Consider the following 19411-nt stretch of genomic DNA (forward strand, 5'->3'; position numbering starts at 1 on the left):
GATTTCCAAGGGAGTGCGCACATGCGGCTATTCTGTGTTGAGCGGTTAACAAAGAAACAGGTCCTCCTAATCGGAAACAAAACTATAAATGCAACATGCAAACATGCTCATTGGGTGACATGTCTGATAACTATGCAGGCCATGGACGAACTGACCATTTAGGGGCTCCCGAGTGGCGCAGCGGTCTAAGGCACTGCATCTCCGTGCTAGAAATGGCACCCTGGTTCGATTCCAGGCCCCTGGTTTGATTCCAGGCTGTATCACAACCGGCCGTGATTGGGAGTCCCATGAGAGAGAGTTTCATCATAGCCCTTGATGTTTTTTGCGACTGCACTTGAAGAAACTTTCAAAGTTCTTGACATTTTCCGGATTGACTAACCTTCAAGTCTTAAAGTAATGATGGACTGTCGTTTCTCTTTGCTTATTTGAGCTGTTCTTGCCATTATATGGACTTTTACCAAATAGGCTATCTTCTGTATACCACCCCTATCTTGTCACAACACAACTGATTGGCTCTGTCACGTTCTGACCAGTAAAGGGGTTATTTTGTTATTGTAGTTTGGTCAGGACGTGGCAGGGGGTGTTTGTTTTTTGTGGTTCGTGGTTTGTTGGGATATGTGTTTATGTAGAGGGGTGTTTGTTTAGAGTGTTCCGGGGTTTTGGTTTATGTTCTGTTAGTATATTTCTATGTTCTAGTCTTTCTATTTCTATGTTTAGTTGATGGGGTTGACCTTCAATTGGAAGCAGCTGCTCTTCATTGCTTCTAATTGAAGGTCATATATAAGGGGTGTTTTTGTCATGGGATTTATGGGAAGTTGTTTTTGCAAAGCTGTGTGTGTAGCCTGCAATACTGTGCGGTCGATCATTTTCTTGTTTTGTTTTTGTTCAGTGTTCTAATAAAGTTAAGATGAGCACTCAACCCGCTGCGCCTTGGTCCACTACGTATGACGACCGTTACAGGCTCAAACGCATTAAGAAGAAAATAAATTCCACAAATTAACTTTTTACAAGGCACACCTGTTAATTGAAATGTATTCCAGGTGACTAGCTCATGAAGTTGGTTGAGAGAATGTCAAGAGTGTGCAAAGCTGTCATCAAGGCAAAGGGTGGCTAGTTTGAAGAATCTCAAATATAAAATATATTTTGGTTTGTTTAACACTTTTTTGGTTACTACATGATTATGTGTTATTTCATAGTTTTGATGTCTTCACTATTATTCTACAATGTAGGAAATAGTCAAAGTAAAGAAAAACCCTTGAGTAGGTGTGTCCAAACTTTTGACTGGGACTGTATACTGTGCAATCAGAAAGTATTCAGACCCCTTTTCCCACATTTTGTTACGTTACAGCCTGATTCTAAAATTGATTCAATTGTATTTTTCCCTCATCAATATACACACAATACCCCACAATGACAAAGCAAAAACAGTTTTTTGCAAATTTTAGCAAATTGATAAAAAAAACAACGTAAATTACACATTTACATTAGTATTCAGACGCTTTATTCAGACCCTTTACTCCGTACTTTGTTGAAGCACCTTTGGCAGCGATTACAGCCTCGACTGTTCTTGGGTATGATGCTACAAGCTTGGCACACCTGTATTTGGGGAGTTTCACCCATTCTTCTCTGCAGATCCTCTCAAGCTCTGTCAAGTTAGATGGGGATCATCACTGCACAGCAATTTCCAGGTCTCTCCAGAGATGTTCAATCGAGTTTAAGTCCGGGCTCTGGTTGGGCCACTCAAGGACATTCAGAAACTTGTCCCAAAGCCACTCCTGCATTGTCTTGGCTGTGTGCTTAGGGTCATTGTCCTCTTGGAAGGTGAACCTTCACCCCAGTCTGAAGTCCTGAGCACTCTGGAGCAGGTTTTCATCAATGATCTCACTGTACTTTGCTCCATTCATCAAATCAAATCAAATTTATTCATACAGCCCTTCTTACATCAGCTGATATCTCAAAGTGCTGTACAGAAACCCAGCCTAAAACCCCAAACAGCAAGCAATGCAGGTGTAGAAGCACGGTGGCTAGGAAAAACTCCCTAGAAAGGCCAAAACCTAGGAAGAAACCTAGAGAGGAACCAGGCTATGAGGGGTGGCCAGTCCTCTTCTGGCTGTGCCGGGTGGAAATTATAACAGCACATGGCCTAGGTGTTCAAATGTTCATAAATGACCAGCATTGTCAAATAAAATAATCATAGTAGTTGTCGAGGGTGCAACAAGTCAGTAACACAAGAGTAAGTGTCAGTTGGCTTTTTCATAGCCGATCTTTGAGAGTATCTCTACCGCTCCTGCTGTCTCAAGAGAGTTGAAAACAGCAGGTCTGGGACAGGTAGCACGTCCGGTTCATCTTTCTCTCGATCCTGACTAGTCTCCCAGTACCTGCCGCAGAAAAACATCCCCACAGCATGATGCTGCCACCACCATGCTTCACCGTAGGGATGGTGCTAGGTTTCCTCCAAACGTGAGGCTTGGCATTCAGGCCAAAGAGTTCCGTCTTGGTTTCATCAGACCAGAGAATCTTGTTTCTCATGGTCTGAGAGTCCTTTAGGTGCCTTTTGGCAAACTCCAAGCAGGTTGGGGTGGTAGTGGTTAGAGCATTGGGCCAGTAACCAAAAGGTTGCTGAATCGAATCCCCAAGCTGACTTGGTAAAAATCTGTCGTTCTGCCCCTGAGCAAGGCAGTTAACCCACTGTTCCCCAGGTGCCGAAGATGTGGATGTCGATTATGGCAGCCCCCCGCAACTCTCGGATTCAGAGAGGTTGGGTTAAATGCCCCCTGACCAAGTTCACCTCCCTGACCAAGGCCCTTCTCCGCCGATTGCTCAGTTTGGCCAGGCGACCAGTTCTAGGGAGAGTCTTGGTGGTTCCAAACTTCTTACATTTAAGAATGATGGAGGCCACTGTGTTCTTGGGGACCTTCAATGTTGCAGTCATTTTTTTGGTACCCTTCCCCAGATCTGTGCCTCGACACAATCCTGTCTCGGAGCTATACAGGCAATTCCTTCGACCACATGGCTTGGTTTTTGCTCTGACATGCACTGTCAACTGTGGGACCTTATATAGACAGGTGTGTGCCATTCCAAATCATGTCCAATCAATTGAATTTACCACAAGTGGACAACAATCAAGTTGTAGAAACATCTCAAGGATGATCAATGCAAAAATGATGCACCAGAGCTCAATTTCGAGTCTCATAGCAAAGGGTCTGAAAACCTATGTAAATTAGGTATTTCTGTTTTTACAATTTCTAAAAAACTGTTTTTGCTTTGTCATTATGGGGTATTGTGTGTAGATTGAGGAGGTACATTTTTTTATTTGATCCATTTTAGAATAAGGCTGTAACGTAACAAAATGTGGAAAAAGTCAAGGGGTCTGAATACTTTCCGAATGCACCATATGTGTGAAATTAGTTTTGATTGAGAATAGGCCATTATCATGTACCTGTCGGAACAGAAGCAGGGTAAAAAAAATACATGTCATACGTATGCACTTAAACAGCACATAGAGGACACTTTTCCCAGAGTTCATTTTCATGCTAGCCAGTTAGGCTACTCCGGTTGTAATGCGAAGCAATGTGCTTATTAATATTACAAAAGTTGAGAAATAAATATAGTAGGCCTAGCCTATAGAAAGCTGATGGGATCCTCCCTTTTTTAACAGAGGCCATCCAAACTCTGTTTTCACAACCTATTGCATAGCTTATAAAAATGTTGCGCAACATGTGCTCTCCTGAAGTGCTTGATTTGATTTTCGATTGCATTTGCACTGATGTCAGAGTGATTAGAGGGACAATAGAGCCCTGAGTATCAGGTCGTTAGCGACTGGCAGTTAGCAAGTTTGGTAGGCTACTAATGACCATCAGCCAGTGCACAGTTTGGAGAAGCCTAGTTACCATGACTAAATGGTCACGTGGAATTTGACTGCGGTCATGACTAGTGACTGCTGGTGTGGTGGTAATATGGTCACCATAACAGCCCTAAGTAGCACCCAGGATTAACCTCGCTATACATTCAACATCACAGGCCTGTGAAGTTTACAAGGACAGCGACTTCAGTTTACGAGACCAATGACATGATTTAAAAAAAGTTACTTCCCTGGTTTACGAGCTGCACAGCTCAATCCTCTAAGACAGTGTTTTGGTTCAAACTATTCAAAGAGACTCTTGTACACAAGAATGATCCTCTTCACACAAGAATGACCTTATTATTGTGCAATTGCAGTACAGCTAATATGAGGAAGTTGAAAACCAGTCGGAAAGACAACACCACTTCTGCAATTACATAAGATCCATGTTTCAGGCAGCACCAAACATCTCTCCAATTCTTCCTCATCTGGTGTCCAGCAACGCTCAAGTCTAGCCTATCCCAACCCCCCACACACCAGTCCTGATGGACATAATATCTTCCCTTTGTGGTCAGAGTCCTTTATCCATCTCTTTATGACAATGACAGTGTAGAACAGTCTGCTCATCTCCAATATCCAATGTAAACACAATACAGGCCGTTTACATGGACAGACCTGAGTAACCCAACTCCCCATGCAGCCACTTAGCTCAGGCCTGACCACCCTATACAGACAGACAGGCCTATTGTGGGTTAGAGATGAAAGGGGGGGTAGAGAATAAAAAGAGAGAAAGGGAGTGAAAGAGAGAGGGGGGAGAAGGGAGAGAGGAGGGCGGGAGAGGAAAGAGACAGACAAATACAGAGAAAGAGAGAAAGGCCTGGCAGTGGCTTAGGCTGCCTCTTTTGTTCGTAACCATGTTGTTATCTGCTGGTTCCCTGGTTGCCCCAGTCCAGTCTCAAAGAAAGCCACTCGATATTCGGCTGTAATAAGAGACAGCCATGTTGGATATCTCCTTCTTCATATATTCCTCCCTTCTTTCCTCATTCCCCTTTTTCTCCCCTTCCTTCCTCTCCTCCCACTGTTTCTCACTCTATCTTTAGCTTTCAACAGCCCGCACTGAGAATGTGTGGGAGGGAGAGAAGTCCAAATTTAGATGCTGCTACATTAATAGCGATGAGAAATTCAGATCAGACGGCCTTCTCCAGTGCTTTGAATTTAACAATCCCATGGGAGATTGAGAACACTGGGAGAGAGGCTAGTGGGCCAGTTTAGTGGTACTGTACCTGATATGACCTGTACAGAATAGGTGATGTTATCAAATCACATTTTATTTGTCACATGCACCGAATATAACAGTTACAGTGAAATGCTTACTTATAAGCCCTTAACCAGCAATGCAGTTTTAAGAAAAAAAATACCCCAAATAAATAAAAGAAACAAATAATTAAAGAGCAGCAGTAAAATAACAATAGTGAGGCTACATACAGGGGGTACAGGTACAGAGTCAATGTGCAGGGGCACCGGTTAGTCAAGGTAATTGAGGTAAGAAACTCAGCAAAAAAAGAAGCGTCCCTTTTTCAGGACCCTGTCTTTTAAAGATAATTCGTAAAAATCCAAATAACTTAACAAATCTTCATTGTAAAGGGTTTAACCTGTTGGGGCTAGGGGGCAGTATTTTCACGGCTGGATAAAAAAACGTACCCGATTTAATCTGGTTACTAATCCTACCCAGTAACTAGAATATGCATATACTTATTATATATGGATAGAAAAGACCCTAAAGTTTCTAAAACTGTTTGAATGGTGTCTGTGAGTATAACAGAACTCATTTGGCAGGCAAAACCCTGAGACATTTTCTGACAGGAAGTGGATACCTGATGTGTTGAATTACCTTTAAGCCTATGCCATTGAAACACACAGGGGTTGATTAATGTTTTGGCACTTCCTATTGCTTCCACTAGATGTCACCAGCCTTTACAAAGTGTTTTGAGTCTTTTACTGTGAGATCTGACCGAACAAGAGCCATGGAACGGTGATGGCCGATTAGACTCTGGCGCGCGAGTTCATGTTGGGTACCCTCGTTCCAATACGTTATAAAAGAGAATGCATTCGTCCACCTTGAATATTATTCATGTTCTGGTTAAAAAAGGCCCTAATGATTTATGCTATACAACGTTTGACGTTTGAACGAACGTAAATATATTTTTTCCCCTCGTTCATGAAGTGAAGTCCGGCGGGCTTAGATCATGTGCTAACAAGACGGAGATTTTTGGACATAAATGATGAGCTTTTTTGAACAAAACTACATTCGTTATGGACCTGTGATACCTGGAAGTGACATCTGATGAAGAGAATCAAAGGTAATGGATTATTTACATAGTATTTTCGATTTTAGATCTCCCCAACATGGCGGCTAGTCTGTATCGCAACGTGTATTTTTCTGGGCGCAGTGCTCAGATTATTGCAAAGTGTGATTTCCCAGTAAGGTTATTTTTAAATCTGGCAAGTTGATTGCGTTCAAGAGATGTAAATCTATAATTCTTTAAATGATAATATAATATTTTACCAATGTTTTCTAATTTTAATTATTTAATTTGTGGTGCTGACTTGACTGCCGGTTATTGGAGGGAAACGATTTCCTCAACATCAATGCCATAGTAAAACGCTGTTTTTGGATATAAATATGAACTTGATAGAACTAAAAATGCATGCATTGTCTAACATAATGTCCTAGGAGTGTCATCTGATGGAGATTGTAAAAGGTTAGTGCATCATTTTAGCTGGTTTTATGGTTTTGGTGACCCTGTCTTTGAATTGACAAAACATTACACACAGCTATTGTCAATGTACTCTCCTAACTTTATGCTTTCGCCGTAAAACCTTTTTGAAATCGGACAACGTGGTTAGATTAAGGAGATGTTTATCTTTCAAAGGGTGTAAGATAGTTGTATGTTTGAAAAATTTGAATTTTGACATTTATTTGGTTTCAAATTTGCCGCTCTTGAAATGCACCTGCTGTTGATGGAGTGCACCACGGGGGGGACGCTAGCGTCCCACCTAGCCCATAGAGGTTAAACAGGCCAACGTTCACAAGGCCGCAGGGTCAGATGGTTACCAGGATGTGTACTCCGAGCATGTGCCGACGAACTGGCAAGTGTCTTCACTGACATTTTCAACCTGTCTCTGTCTGAGTCTGTAATACTAACATGTTTCAAGCAGACCACCATAGTCCCTGTGCCCAAGAACACTAAGGTAACCTGCCTAAATGACTACCGACCCGTAGCACTCACTTCTGTAGCTTACATCAACACCATTATCCCAGAAACCCTAGACCCACTCCAATTTGCATACCGCCCCAACAGATCCAAAGATGATGCAATCTCTATTGTACTCCACACTGCCCTTTCACACCTGGACAAAAGGAATACTTATGTGAGAATGCTATTCATTGACTACAGCTCAGCATTCAACACCATAGTGCCCTCAAAGCTCATCTCTAAGCAAAGGACCCTGGGACTAAACACCTCTCTCTGCAACTGGATCCTGGACTTCCTGACGGGCCTCCCCCAGGTGGTAAGGGTAGGTAACAACACATCCACCACACCAGGCCTGATCACCGACAACGACGAGACAGCGTATAGGGAGGAGCTCAGAGACCTGGCCTTGTGGTTCCAGGACAACAACCTCTCTCTCAACGTGATCAAGACAAAGGAGATGATTGTGGACTACAGGAAAAGGAGGACTGAGCACGCCCCCATTCTCATCGCAGGGCCTGTAGTGGAGCAGGTTGAGAGCTGCAAGTTCCTTGGTGTCCACATCACCAACAAACTAACATGTTCCAAGCACACCAAGACAGTCGTGAAGAGGGCACGACAAAACCTATTCCCCCCTCAGGAGACTGAAAAGATTTGTCATGGGTCCTCAGTTCCTCAAAAGGTTCTACAGCTGCACCATCGAGAGCATCCTGACTGGTTGCATCACTGCCTGATATAGTAACTGCTCGGCCTCTGACCACAAGGCACTACAAAGGGTAGTGCGTATGGCCCAGTACATCACTGGGGCCAAGCTTCCTGCCATCCAGGATCTGTCAGAGGAAGGCCCTAAAAAATGTCAAAGACTCTAGCCACCCAAGTCATAGACTGTTCTCTCTGCTACGACACCGGAGCGCCAAGTCTAGGTCCGTCAGGAAGTCAGCTTCTACCCCCAAGCCATAAGACCCCTGAACATCTAATCAAATGGCTGCCCAGACTATTTGCATTGCCCCCCCCCCCCTTTTACGCGGCTGCTACTCTCTGTTTATTATCTATGCACAGTCACGTTAATGACTCTACCTACATGTACATAAACTCAGCAAAAAAAGTATCGTCCTCTCACTGTCAACTGCGTTTATTTTCAGCAAACTTAACATGTGTAAATATTTGAATGAACATAAGATTCAACAACTGAGACATAAACTGAACAAGTTCCACAGACATGTGACTAACAGAAATTGAATAATGTGTCCCTGAACAAAGGGGGAGTTAAAATCAAAAGTAACAGTCAGTATTTGGTGTGACCACCAGCTGCATTAAATATTGCAGTGCATCTCCTCCTCATGGAATACCTAATACCTATGGTCATGCTGGAGGGTCATTTGCCAGTTCTTGCTGTGAGATGTTACCCCACTCTTCCACCAAGGCACCTGCAAGTTCCCGGACATTTCTGGGGGGAATGGCCCTAGCCCTCACCCTCTGATCCAACAGGTCCCAGACGTGCTCAATGGGATTGAGATCCGGGCTCTTCGCTGGCCATGGCAGAACACTAACATTGCTGTCTTGCAGGAAATCACGCACAGAACGAGCAGTATGGCTGGTGGCATTGTCATGCTGGAGGGTCATGTCAGGATGAGCCTGCAGGAAGGGTACCACATAAGGGAGGAGAATGTCTTCCCTGTAACGCACAGCGTTGAGAATGCCTGCAATGACAACAAGCTCAGTCCAATGATGGTGTGACACACCGCCCCAGAACATGACGGACCCTCCACCTCCAAATCGATCCCTCTCCAGAGTACAGGCCTCGGTGTAACGCTCATTCCTTCGACGACAAACGCGAATCCGACCATCACCCTGGTGAGACAAAACCACGACTCGTCAGTGAAGAGCACTTTTTGCCAGTCCTGTCTGGTCCAGCGACGGTGGGTTTGTGCCCATATTCGACGTTGTTGCCAGTGATGTCTGGCGAGGACCTGCCTTACAACAGGCCTACAAGCCCTCAGTCCAGCCTCTCTCAGCCTATTGCGGACAGTCTGAGCACTGATGGAGGGATTGTGCATTCCTGGTGTAACTCGAACAGTTGTTGTTGCCATCCTGTACCTATCCCGCAGGTGTGATGTTCGGCTGTACCGATCCTGTGCAGGTGTTGTTACACGAGGTCTGCCACTGCGAGAACAATCAGCTGTCCGTCCTGTCTCCCTGTAGCGCTGTCTTAGGCGTCTCACAGTACGGACATTGCAATTTATTTCCCTGGCCACATCTGCAGTCCTCATGCCTCCTTGCAGCATGCCTAAGGCATGTTCACGCAGATGAGCAGGGACCCGGGGATCGTTCTTTTGGTGTTTTTCAGAGTCAGTAGAATGGCCTCTTTTAGTGTCCTAAGTTATCATAACTGTGACCTTAATTGCCTAAGCTGTTAGTGTCTTAACGACCGTTCCACAGGTGCATGTTCATGAATTGTTTATCGTTCATTGAACAAGCATGGGAAACAGTGTTTAAAGGTCTTACTCACATCGGCTACGGAGAGCGTGATCACACAGTCGTCCAGAACAGCTGATTCTCTCATGCATACTTCAGTGTTGCTTGCCTCGAAGGGAGCATAGAAGTAATTTAGCTCATCTGGTAGGCTCGTGTCACTGAGCAGCTCGCGGCTGTGCTTCCCTTTGTAGTCTGTAATAGTTTGCAAGCACTGCCACATCCGATGAGCGTCGGAGCGGGTGAAGTACGATTCAATCTTAGTCCTGTATTGATGCTTTGCCTGTTTGATGGTTCGTCAGAGGGCATGAGATTTCTTATAAGCTTCCAGGTGAGAGTCCCGCTCCTTGAAAGCAGCAGCTCTACCCTTTAGCTCAGTGCGGATGTCGCTTGTAATTCATGGCTTCTGGTTGAGGTATGTACATAAGGTCACTGTGGGGACGACGTCATCGATGCACTTATTGATGAAGCCAGTGACTGATGTGGTGTACTCCTCAATGCCATTGGAAGAATCCCGGAACATATTCCAGTCTGTGCTAGCAAAACAGTCCTGTAGCTTAGCATCTGCTTCATCTCACCACTTTCTTGTTGACCGAGTCACTGGTGCTTCCTGCTTTAGTTTTTGCTTGTAAGCAGGAATCATGAGGATAGAATTATGGTCAGATTTTCCAAATGGAGGGCGAGGGAGAGCTTTGTACATGTCTCTGTGTGTGGAGTAAAGGTGGTCTAGAGTTTTTTCCCTCTGGTTGCACATTTAACATGCTGGTAGAAATTAGGTAAAACAGATTTGAATTTTCCTGCATTAAAGTCCCTGGCCACTAGGAGCGCCGCCTCTGGGTGAGAATTTTCCTGTTTACTTATGGCCTTATACAGCTCATTGAGTGAGGACTTAGTGCCAGCATCTGTTTGTGGTGGTATGTAGACAGCTACAAAAAATACAGATGAAAACTATCTTAGTAAATAGTGTGGTCAACAGCTTATCATCATGAGATACTCTACCTCAAGCAAGCAAAACCTTGAGACTTCCTTAGATTTCGTGCACCAGCTGTTGTTTACAAATATACATAGACCGCCACCCCTTGTCTTACCAGAGGCTGCTGTTCTATCCTGCCGAAAAAGCTTAAAACCCACCAGCTGTATGTTATTAATGTCGTCGTTCAGCCACAACTTGGTGAAACATAAGATATTACAGTTTTTAATATCCCGTTGGTAGGATATACATGATCGTAGTTTGTCTGTTTTATCATCAATTGATTGTTCGTTGGCTAATAGGACCAATGGTAAAGGTAGATTACCCTCTCGGAGACGGATCCTAACAAGGCACTCGGATCTTCATCCACGATTCTTCCGTCTCTTTCTCCTGCGAATTACTGGGATGAAGGCCTTGTCGGGTGTCTGAAGTAAATTCTTCCTGTCCGACTCGTTGAAGAAAAAGTATTCCTCCAGTACGGGGTGAGTAATCGCTGTCCTGATATCTAGAAGCTCTTTTCGGTCATAAGATATGGTGGCAGAAACATTATGTACAAAATAATTTACAATGATAATGATAGTTGGCATCTCCATGTACAGAATGTATGATCCTAAAGGGCTTTACATTATAAGGACGTTGCTCTGTTTGTAATACCCAGTTGATTAACAATGTGAATGGATCGCAGTGGAAGTGGCTACTCAATGTTCCTTTAGTGAGGAGTAGAGATGTGCATTGTTAGTTGCTTGAGGGGCAGACTGACTTGAGGGAGAAGTGAAACTGACAGGATTCATTGAGGGGGACAGATGTGTGAGAATATCACAGAGACTTTGTCTGATGACAGCCAGACATATCCTTCATTGTACCCCATTTCCTTTCATCAATGTGTTTCTGTCTTACAGTTCTATAAATTCATAAACTGTTAATTATTCGTTTATAATCTGCAATAAACAGTTTTAACACATTGGTTGAAATGTTGATTGTTAGGCTGTTTTGATGTGTGACATGTTGAGTGTTGCCTTAGGCTACGAAACTGTTATTGATTATGGGCATGGAAGGAGCAAGGAAGTTGAACCTAAATACAATATACCTACTATAGGCCTACAGCACATCAAGGACGGTTCATCTATAGGCCAGGCCTACATGCATGAGATTAGTGTATTATTTGAATTTATTTTAAGAATGTGGAGCCTGCGATGTCTATTCTATTGTTTTCTATTTACAAAAAACAATCTAGTAGCCTATATCATGAGAACAACACACATCAAACATTTACATGTTCCACCATCACTCACTCTCCCTCGCACGCACACTCACACACACACCAACAAGCTGAATTGTATTATGATAGCACTCAAAGTGTATGTTATGCCTATGCTACCCATACTGTACCTCCAAAGTGCGTATTTCTTGCTGAGTAAGATCGCTCACTGCAGCGCATTTGGTTCGGAGTCCTTGTAAACTAGAGATGGAAATCTCGATCATATTCTGGATGAGTTCGCACTGGTAGAGTGCGTCCTTGTCCATCGCTGCGCCACCTTCACTGTCCCCGTCCGATAGTTAATTACTTTGAACCATCCTTCCACATTTGACTGGCACAATATCCATTCCTCGTCGTTGGCACGGCTTGATAGGTTTAGTCGAGTTTGAACAGCGAAAAAGCAGGCAAGAGCTGCAAACAAAACTAATAGAACAGTTAATCTACGACCTTTCCTTTCTTAGCTCTGTCACTTCAATGAGCACACAGTTGGTTCCGTGTATTCTCAAGAGCTACGTAAACTACTTATTTCTGCATGGTGTTTGACAGAGTGGCCGCGTTCCAGGTCGTCTTTTAACTTCTGTGGGGCAACGGCACACATTTCAGCAAATAAACGCCCGTTTCAAATAAACGGCGAGTCTAAATGAATTGTTTATGAGGTTACCATGAATTACAACAAATTGTTTACAAGGTTCAATTTGTTACATTAAATAAATCAGTATTGTTTCGAAAAAATTATGGCAATCATCTGTTTTTATCGCCAGTAAGAAACTGCTAGCCGTTGGCTGCTAACAGCTAGCTAGCCATAGACCGCTAGCTAACTATAGACATGTGGTTAACTGGTAAGCACAAAAAAACTCATTACCCTCTGTAGTGCCCTGTAGTCGGATGCCGAACAGTTGCCATACCAAGCGGTGATGCAACCAGTCAGGATGCTCTCAATAGTGCAGTTGTATAACTTTTTGAGGATCTGAGGTCCCATGCCAAATATTTTCAGCCTCCTGAGGGAGAATAGGCATTGTCTTGCCCTCTTCATGACTGTGTTGGTGTGTTTGGACCATTTTAAGTCCTTAGGGATTTGGACACCGAGGAACTGGAAGCTCTTGACCAGCTCCACTATAGCCCCGTCAATGTGAATGGGGGTGTACTCAGCCCTCCTTTTCCTATGGTCCACGATCAGCTCTTTTGTCTTGCTCACGTTGAGGGAGACATTGTTGTCCTGGTACCACACTGTCAGGTCTCTGACCTCTTCCCTATAGGCTGTCTCACCGTCGTCAGTGATCAGGCCTACCACCTTTGTTTCGTCGGCATACTTAATGATGGTGTTGGAGTCATGCGTAGTCACACAGTAGTGGGTGAACAGGAAGTACAAAAGTGGACTAAGCACACACCCCTGTTGGGCCCCGGTGTTGAGGGTCAGGGTGGCGGAGGTGATGTTGCCTACCCTCACCACCTGGTGTCGGCCCGTCAGGAAGTCCAGGATCCAGTTGCAGAGGGAGGTGTTCAGTCCCAGGGTCCTAAGCTTGGTAACTAGATTGGAGGCGACAATGCTGTTGAACGCTGAGCTGTAGTCAATGAACAGCATTCTCAGATAGGTATTCCTCTTGTCTAGGTGGGTGAGGGCATTGTGGAGAGCATTTGAGATTGTGTCGTCTATGGACTTGTTGAGGCGGTATGCAAATTGGGGTGGGTCCTTGGTGTCTGGGATGATGGAGTTGATGTGTGCCATAACCATCCTTTCAAAACACTTAATGATTACTGATGTGAGTGCTACAGGGCGGTAGTCATTTTGGCATGTTGCCTTAGAGTTCCTGGGAACAGAAAATATGGTAGTCATTTTAAAATGTGGGGATTACAGACTGGGACAAAGAGAGGTTGAAAATGACCTGCCAGCTGTTCTGAGCATGCTCTGAGATCTTGTGTAACCGATGTGAAATGGCTAGTTAGTTAGCGGTGGTGCGCGCTAATAGCATTTCAATCGGTGACGTCACTCGCTCTGCGACCTTAAGTAGTTGTTCCCCTTGCGCTGCAAGGGCCGCGGATTTTGTGGCGCGATGGGTAACGATGCTTCGTGGGTGTCAGTTGTTGATGTGCGCAGAGGGTCCCTGGTTCAAGCCCAGGTTGGGGCGAGGAGAGGGACGGAAGCTATACTGTTACACTTGCCCTGGAATATCATCCGGTTCCACGGCATTGCAAGTGTTGACCTGATTAATGGACTGTAACCCCTGCCATATGCGGCGGGCGTCGAAGCCTGTGTAATATGATTCCACCTTATTCCTATATTGTCGTTTTGCTCGTTTGATGACTCTGCGGAGGTCGTAGCGAGATTTCTTGTACTTGTTCCTGTCCTCAGCCGTAGCCTCAGGGTTGTCTACGATAGCCCTGTGTGTGGCAGCCCTGTCCTTTAGTGCCAACCTCTGTGTTAATCCAGGGCTGTCTATTGGGGAAGCAGCGTATCTTTATTGTGGGGACAACGTTGCGGATGCATTTCCTAATGAAGCCGGTGATGGAGGTGGTTAGCTCATCAATGCTATCGGTGGAGTCTCGGAACATATTCCATTCAACGCTAGCAAAGCAGTCCTGTAGCATAATCTCTGATTCTGATGACCATTTCTCAACACAACGAGTACTTCCTGTTTGAGCTTCTGCTTGTAACAGGAAGCAGGAGTACAGAGTCATGTTCTGATTTGCCGAATGGGGGACAAGGAGGGCCTTGTATGCATGCTTGTGGGTAGAGTAACAGTGGTCTAGGACTTTTTCGCCCCTGGTAGCAAAGGAGACGTGTTGATGGAAGCTGGGCATCACGTGTCAACAAGGAAAGCAGCCTCCGGGTGCAAGTTTTACTGCTTATTTATAGCCTCATACAGTTTGTTAAGTGCCAGCTTGTTATTTTTCTTGTTCCGAGATGGAATGTATACAACAGTCACAATAATATCTGAAAACTCCCTCAGGAGGTAGATGGGTCGGCATTTGACCATCAGATAGTCCAAGACGGGTGAACGATGGGTCAAGACTTCCACTGCGCTCGAGTCGGCACACCATTTGTTGTTGATGAAGAGGCAAACCCCTCCCACTCTCGATTTCCCAGACTTCACTGTCCTGTCCGCTCAGTGAATGGAGAATCCATCAAGTTGGATAGCCATGGGGGTATCGTGGCCGAAAGCCATGTTTCAGAAAAGCAGAGAATATTGCAGTTACGAGAGCCCTGTTGGTGGCAAATCCATGATAGGAAGGTAATCCATTTTATTATCAAGTGATTCTATTGGCCATGATTGTTCACTCGTCTTGGGCAATAGAATGGAGGGAAGAGGTGGCTGGTTGGGGGTCCTGGGTCCTGTTGGTTCCAGACTTGGTGCATCGGTACCGCTTGACGTACTGTAGCAGAGAGAACAGTCTATGACTTGGGTAGCTGGATACAATTTTTAGGGCCTTCCTTTGACACCACCTGGTATAGAGGTCCTGGATGTCAGGGAGCTCGGCCCCAGTGTGTGTACTGGGCTGTACGTACTACCCTCTGTAGTATTTGCCATACCAAGCGTTGATACAGCCAGTCAAGATGCTCTCAGTGGTGCAGGGTTAAGGTTTAGGGTTAAGTGCCCTGCTCAAGGGCACACCGATTATCACAATAATCCTGGCTTAACTATCACCAAATACAAAGATCACAGCACATGTTCATTAAATGTTATCTATGTATGTGATTTGCCAGTATACAGGTTGGGGGAGAGAACTATGGTGGGAACCAGAGTAGTTGGCAGAGCGCAGAGAATAACCAGGTTTTTGTTAAATTTGTGTGTGAGATGAAGCTCGGACTGGCATGCTGTGATCTGCCCTCCCTGTGTTTCCCATGGGAAAGCTCCCCTCTCCAAAACAGCTGGAAAACAATCTCCCTACATGGGCAGGAGAGGAGGAGGAGCCAAATCCCGGTGGACCGGAGGGCACACAGCCAGTTCCTTGAGTCCTGGAGAAGAGCCTTAACTCTGGGAATACTTTAATGCTCTGTAAGGGAGGCAGATGCAGACAGAATTCGAAGTCATTGGATTTCATCCACTCTCAAAGCCCAATGCAACTCACCTAGAATTTTACAGTAATGGGTACTAACCCAGAGGGTTCTGGCATCAGGCAACTTGCTGTGTTTAATGACATTCTAATCACATTCACACCGATTGGCTCTATAGAACAGCACTGACATAGTCCTCCTCAGAGCCCTCGGGCCAAGTTGCCTAGATTTCAGGTGATTAGAGAGAAACTGGTCCGTCGTGGCACTCGTGCCCGCTACCCTCAACAAAGTTGATCAAAACGCATTGTTGTTTCATTATATTTAAATATCTCATAATGCAAAGATGTATGAAAACATGATTTGTATTGACATAGACAGTCTCTCCTGTCTCTTCCTGTCCTATTTTGGAGACTGCTCCCAATGTTTGGGGACGATTGTTGTAACATATTTTTGTATTACTGTTATTTTGTCCTCTTGTCCCAACTTTTTTGTGAGAATGTACTGCCATCTACTGATACAATAGGGTCAGTGAATGGAGAGAGAGAGCGAGAGAGAGAGAGAGAGAGAGAGAGAGAGAGAGAGAGAGAGAGAGAGAGAGAGATTTCCCCTCCCATCAATTCAATGAATGAATTCTAATTATTTTCTATGTAAAAATATATATTCTTTAGGAGGTCTGTTAAAAGATTGACGTAGTTGGCAATGAAGACACTCAACAAGGACAGGAAGTGACGCTGTTAGGAGATTGAGAGACAGGAAGTGGACACAATTGGAGGAAGGGAAAGAATGTTAATTCATCCCTTGATATTTACAGCCCTCTATAATGTATCCACATACCCGGTAACGTCATTGTATCAATATTTATTTCTGCATATCCCCTTTGTTCTTTTTATATTCATATGTGTATCAATCCTCAAATGTCAAGCCACGTTTAAGAAACAAGATCTTTATCACATTAGTACACAAATAAAATGGTTGTATAAATGTGATCAACTGCAAGTGAAACAGCTGTTGCACAAACAGCTGATCTGGCAACGAAGCAATGCAAATGAACGTGCAATTTAAGTCGCACATTCCCCTGCCTGCTAAGAAACTTGTACTAGCCACAGTTCCACCATATTCTCCCTGTTCTCAGTGCATGGATCATCCAGCACAGATCTTATGTAAAGGCCCAATTTGTGTCTTTGTTCACGGACACGTCACTATGAGAACAACGTGATATTTCACAGGCGACAAGGAGAGGGCCTCCTGTGGTGCCAGATTCTCTTCACCGGCCATTCCAAAACATAGTGTAAAAGTAGGGGTTGTGCACCTGAAATGGCATCCTATTCCCTATATAATGCCCTACTTTTGGCCAGAGCCCATGAGGGATAGGGTGCCTGAGTCTATTTTAGGCTGCTGAGCTCCTCCATCTGCTGACCTGTGACCCACAGAGGCAGCTTTACGGTCAGACATCAGGGGCCAACTAGGCCAGTTACCTCTTTAGCCATATACTCTAAAAAACACTACCACTGATGCACAATAGTACTAAATTGACAGTAATCGCTCAGAAAGCACCGAGTAGCACTCAACAGCCTGAAGTCCACTGAGTGAGACTGAGAACAATCAAATCAACACACTACAGATGGCGAAAGAAAGAAAAAGAGAGAAAAAGCGAAAAAGACAGACCAGTTTCCAAATGAAGTGATAGTTGTTTCTACCAACCCACTCTCCCTGCTCCCCTCCCTCGCTCTCTGTATCCTTTTCCCCCTCTTTCCCACTTTTTTCCACGAGGTGTCAATATTATTATGTTTCAGGAGGCGTGGCCGTTGAGCATATGACTTGCACTGCCCAAGACATCATTTACACTAGTTTTTCAAGGCTGTAAGGAAAAAGGCCCTCCACTATGCCCTCAAATACACACAAGCACACAGAGGCAATCTTTATCCTATCAGTCAAGGACAGGAAATGATAATGGCTTTATGGAAGAGTTCCTGTCCCAAATAAATAAGAATTTGTTCTTAACTGACTTGCCTAGTTAAATAAAAATTTAGGACAGTTTTCCTATGTGAAATGTTTGCTATATGTGTATTTTTATTTAACTAGGCAAGTCAGTTAAGAACAAATTCTTATTTACAATGACGGCCAAACCTGGACGATGGTAGGCCAATTGTGCGCCGCCCTATGGGACTCCCAATCATGGCCGGTTGTGATACAGCCTGTATTCAAACCAGGGTGTCTGTAGTGACACCTCTAGCACTGAGATGCAGTGCCTCAGACCGCTGTGCCACTCGGGAGTGTATGACGATTAAGAATTTCCAACGACATATTTTAAAGAGATTGAACAGAATCTTACACACTTACAAATTCGTAACATAATTGTTAGGGTATTTTTGCACCTTTTACATTTTTTTTGCAGGACGTAACATATCATACGAAATGGATGACGTTGTACACAATTGTGCACCATTTTTGGGGACCAGATTTGGATTGTGAGCACTACTTTTCAAACTACTGGATGAAATTATACAAAAGCTTTGTAGCATCACTTTAAGTATATGATCTAGTATGTTTTATGTTTTCTTCTATGACATTACTGCTGACTGATCCAGATGTTTTTTATGTCTTATTTATGAATGGTTCCTAAGAAATTTATTATTATCCAAAATGTCAGGTTAGTGCTTAAATCAGGTAGCTAAGTGTGCTTGTGTCAGTAAATGTGATACTGTATTATCAGAACACACAGCATATTTCTAATACCATGTATTGTAAAGATAAAAAATAAACTATATGAATCATTCATGAATGTGTCATAATGCAGTTTGGATCAACTAGAATTAGTCATGTGGCTTTGGGTTCAACACATTTTCTGACACATTTCACAAACAATTTTGCACCAAGTTTCAAAGTTCATCATATTATGCCACATTATGATGGATCTGCAGTAACAGTAACACTTAATCTATATAACATGTTTCTACCTGTGTAGAAACAGGAACGCTACCTAGGACTGATGATTGTGGTCTCTTTTAAACTGGATCTTCAGTACTGTGTGTCATGTGTCAGTGTGGCATGGATCTGGTGTAAAATAAAACTGGGCTTCAGTAATTCACAGCTGATATTGGTCAGTTCTAAACCAAAATGGAGCTTCAGGAGTGTTCTGGTCACTTGTGTCACAGCTGACAAAGCAAGACAGCTGGAGATCTACAGTAACTCCTCACTCTCTACTTCTCCCAGACTAGTAGAATCTTCTGGAGGTCCTGGAGTCCCGTGGAGGCAGTTACCACAGCTGAGAAAGCTAAGACGGGGGGTTTGGTCTTACAGCTCTAAGGGATTGGGTCAATATCCCCTTGACTGGGGAGTGCTACTGACATCACAAACAACCTCAAACTCCCCATGCAACAATCAATGTCATTTCAAGAAAACGTACTTGACACACTGTTTTGGGCTGTCTTCTCGAGCTCGTACCACCCCGTGCTAGTTTTGCTTTTATTTGCCTCATGCTCCTGTTTCACATTGGCAGGTTGAAGTGACTCAAGTCCTATTTTTTTGCATATCGGATTCAAATCTGTTATTTCTCCTGCAATCTGAACAGCCAAAAAGCAAATGGAATCGGATATTTCAAGCCACATTTCAAATCCCATTC

General features: G+C 44.1%; 1 protein-coding gene across 3 annotated transcripts in view; it reads right to left on the reverse strand.

Annotated features, from left to right (window-relative positions):
* LOC106613092 (kinase suppressor of Ras 1) overlaps window positions 1–12323 on the reverse strand; it is a 62488-nt gene extending 50165 nt beyond the window's left edge. For 2 of the 3 annotated variants that reach the window (XM_045724678.2, XM_045724677.2), the window contains exon 1: window positions 11927–12320. In XM_045724678.2, the coding sequence (XP_045580634.1) occupies window positions 11927–12061 (135 nt within the window). In that variant the 5' untranslated portion in view covers window positions 12062–12320. Of the gene's footprint in view, window positions 1–11926 lie in introns of all 3 variants that reach the window. The other variant, XR_014378911.1, reaches the window with a different exon arrangement.
* Between the last annotated feature and the right edge of the window lie 7088 nt (window positions 12324–19411).

Source organism: Salmo salar, chromosome 09 (assembly GCF_965601325.2).
Source record: "Salmo salar chromosome 09, fSalSal1, whole genome shotgun sequence".
Classification (NCBI taxonomy): Eukaryota; Metazoa; Chordata; class Actinopteri; order Salmoniformes; family Salmonidae; genus Salmo; species Salmo salar.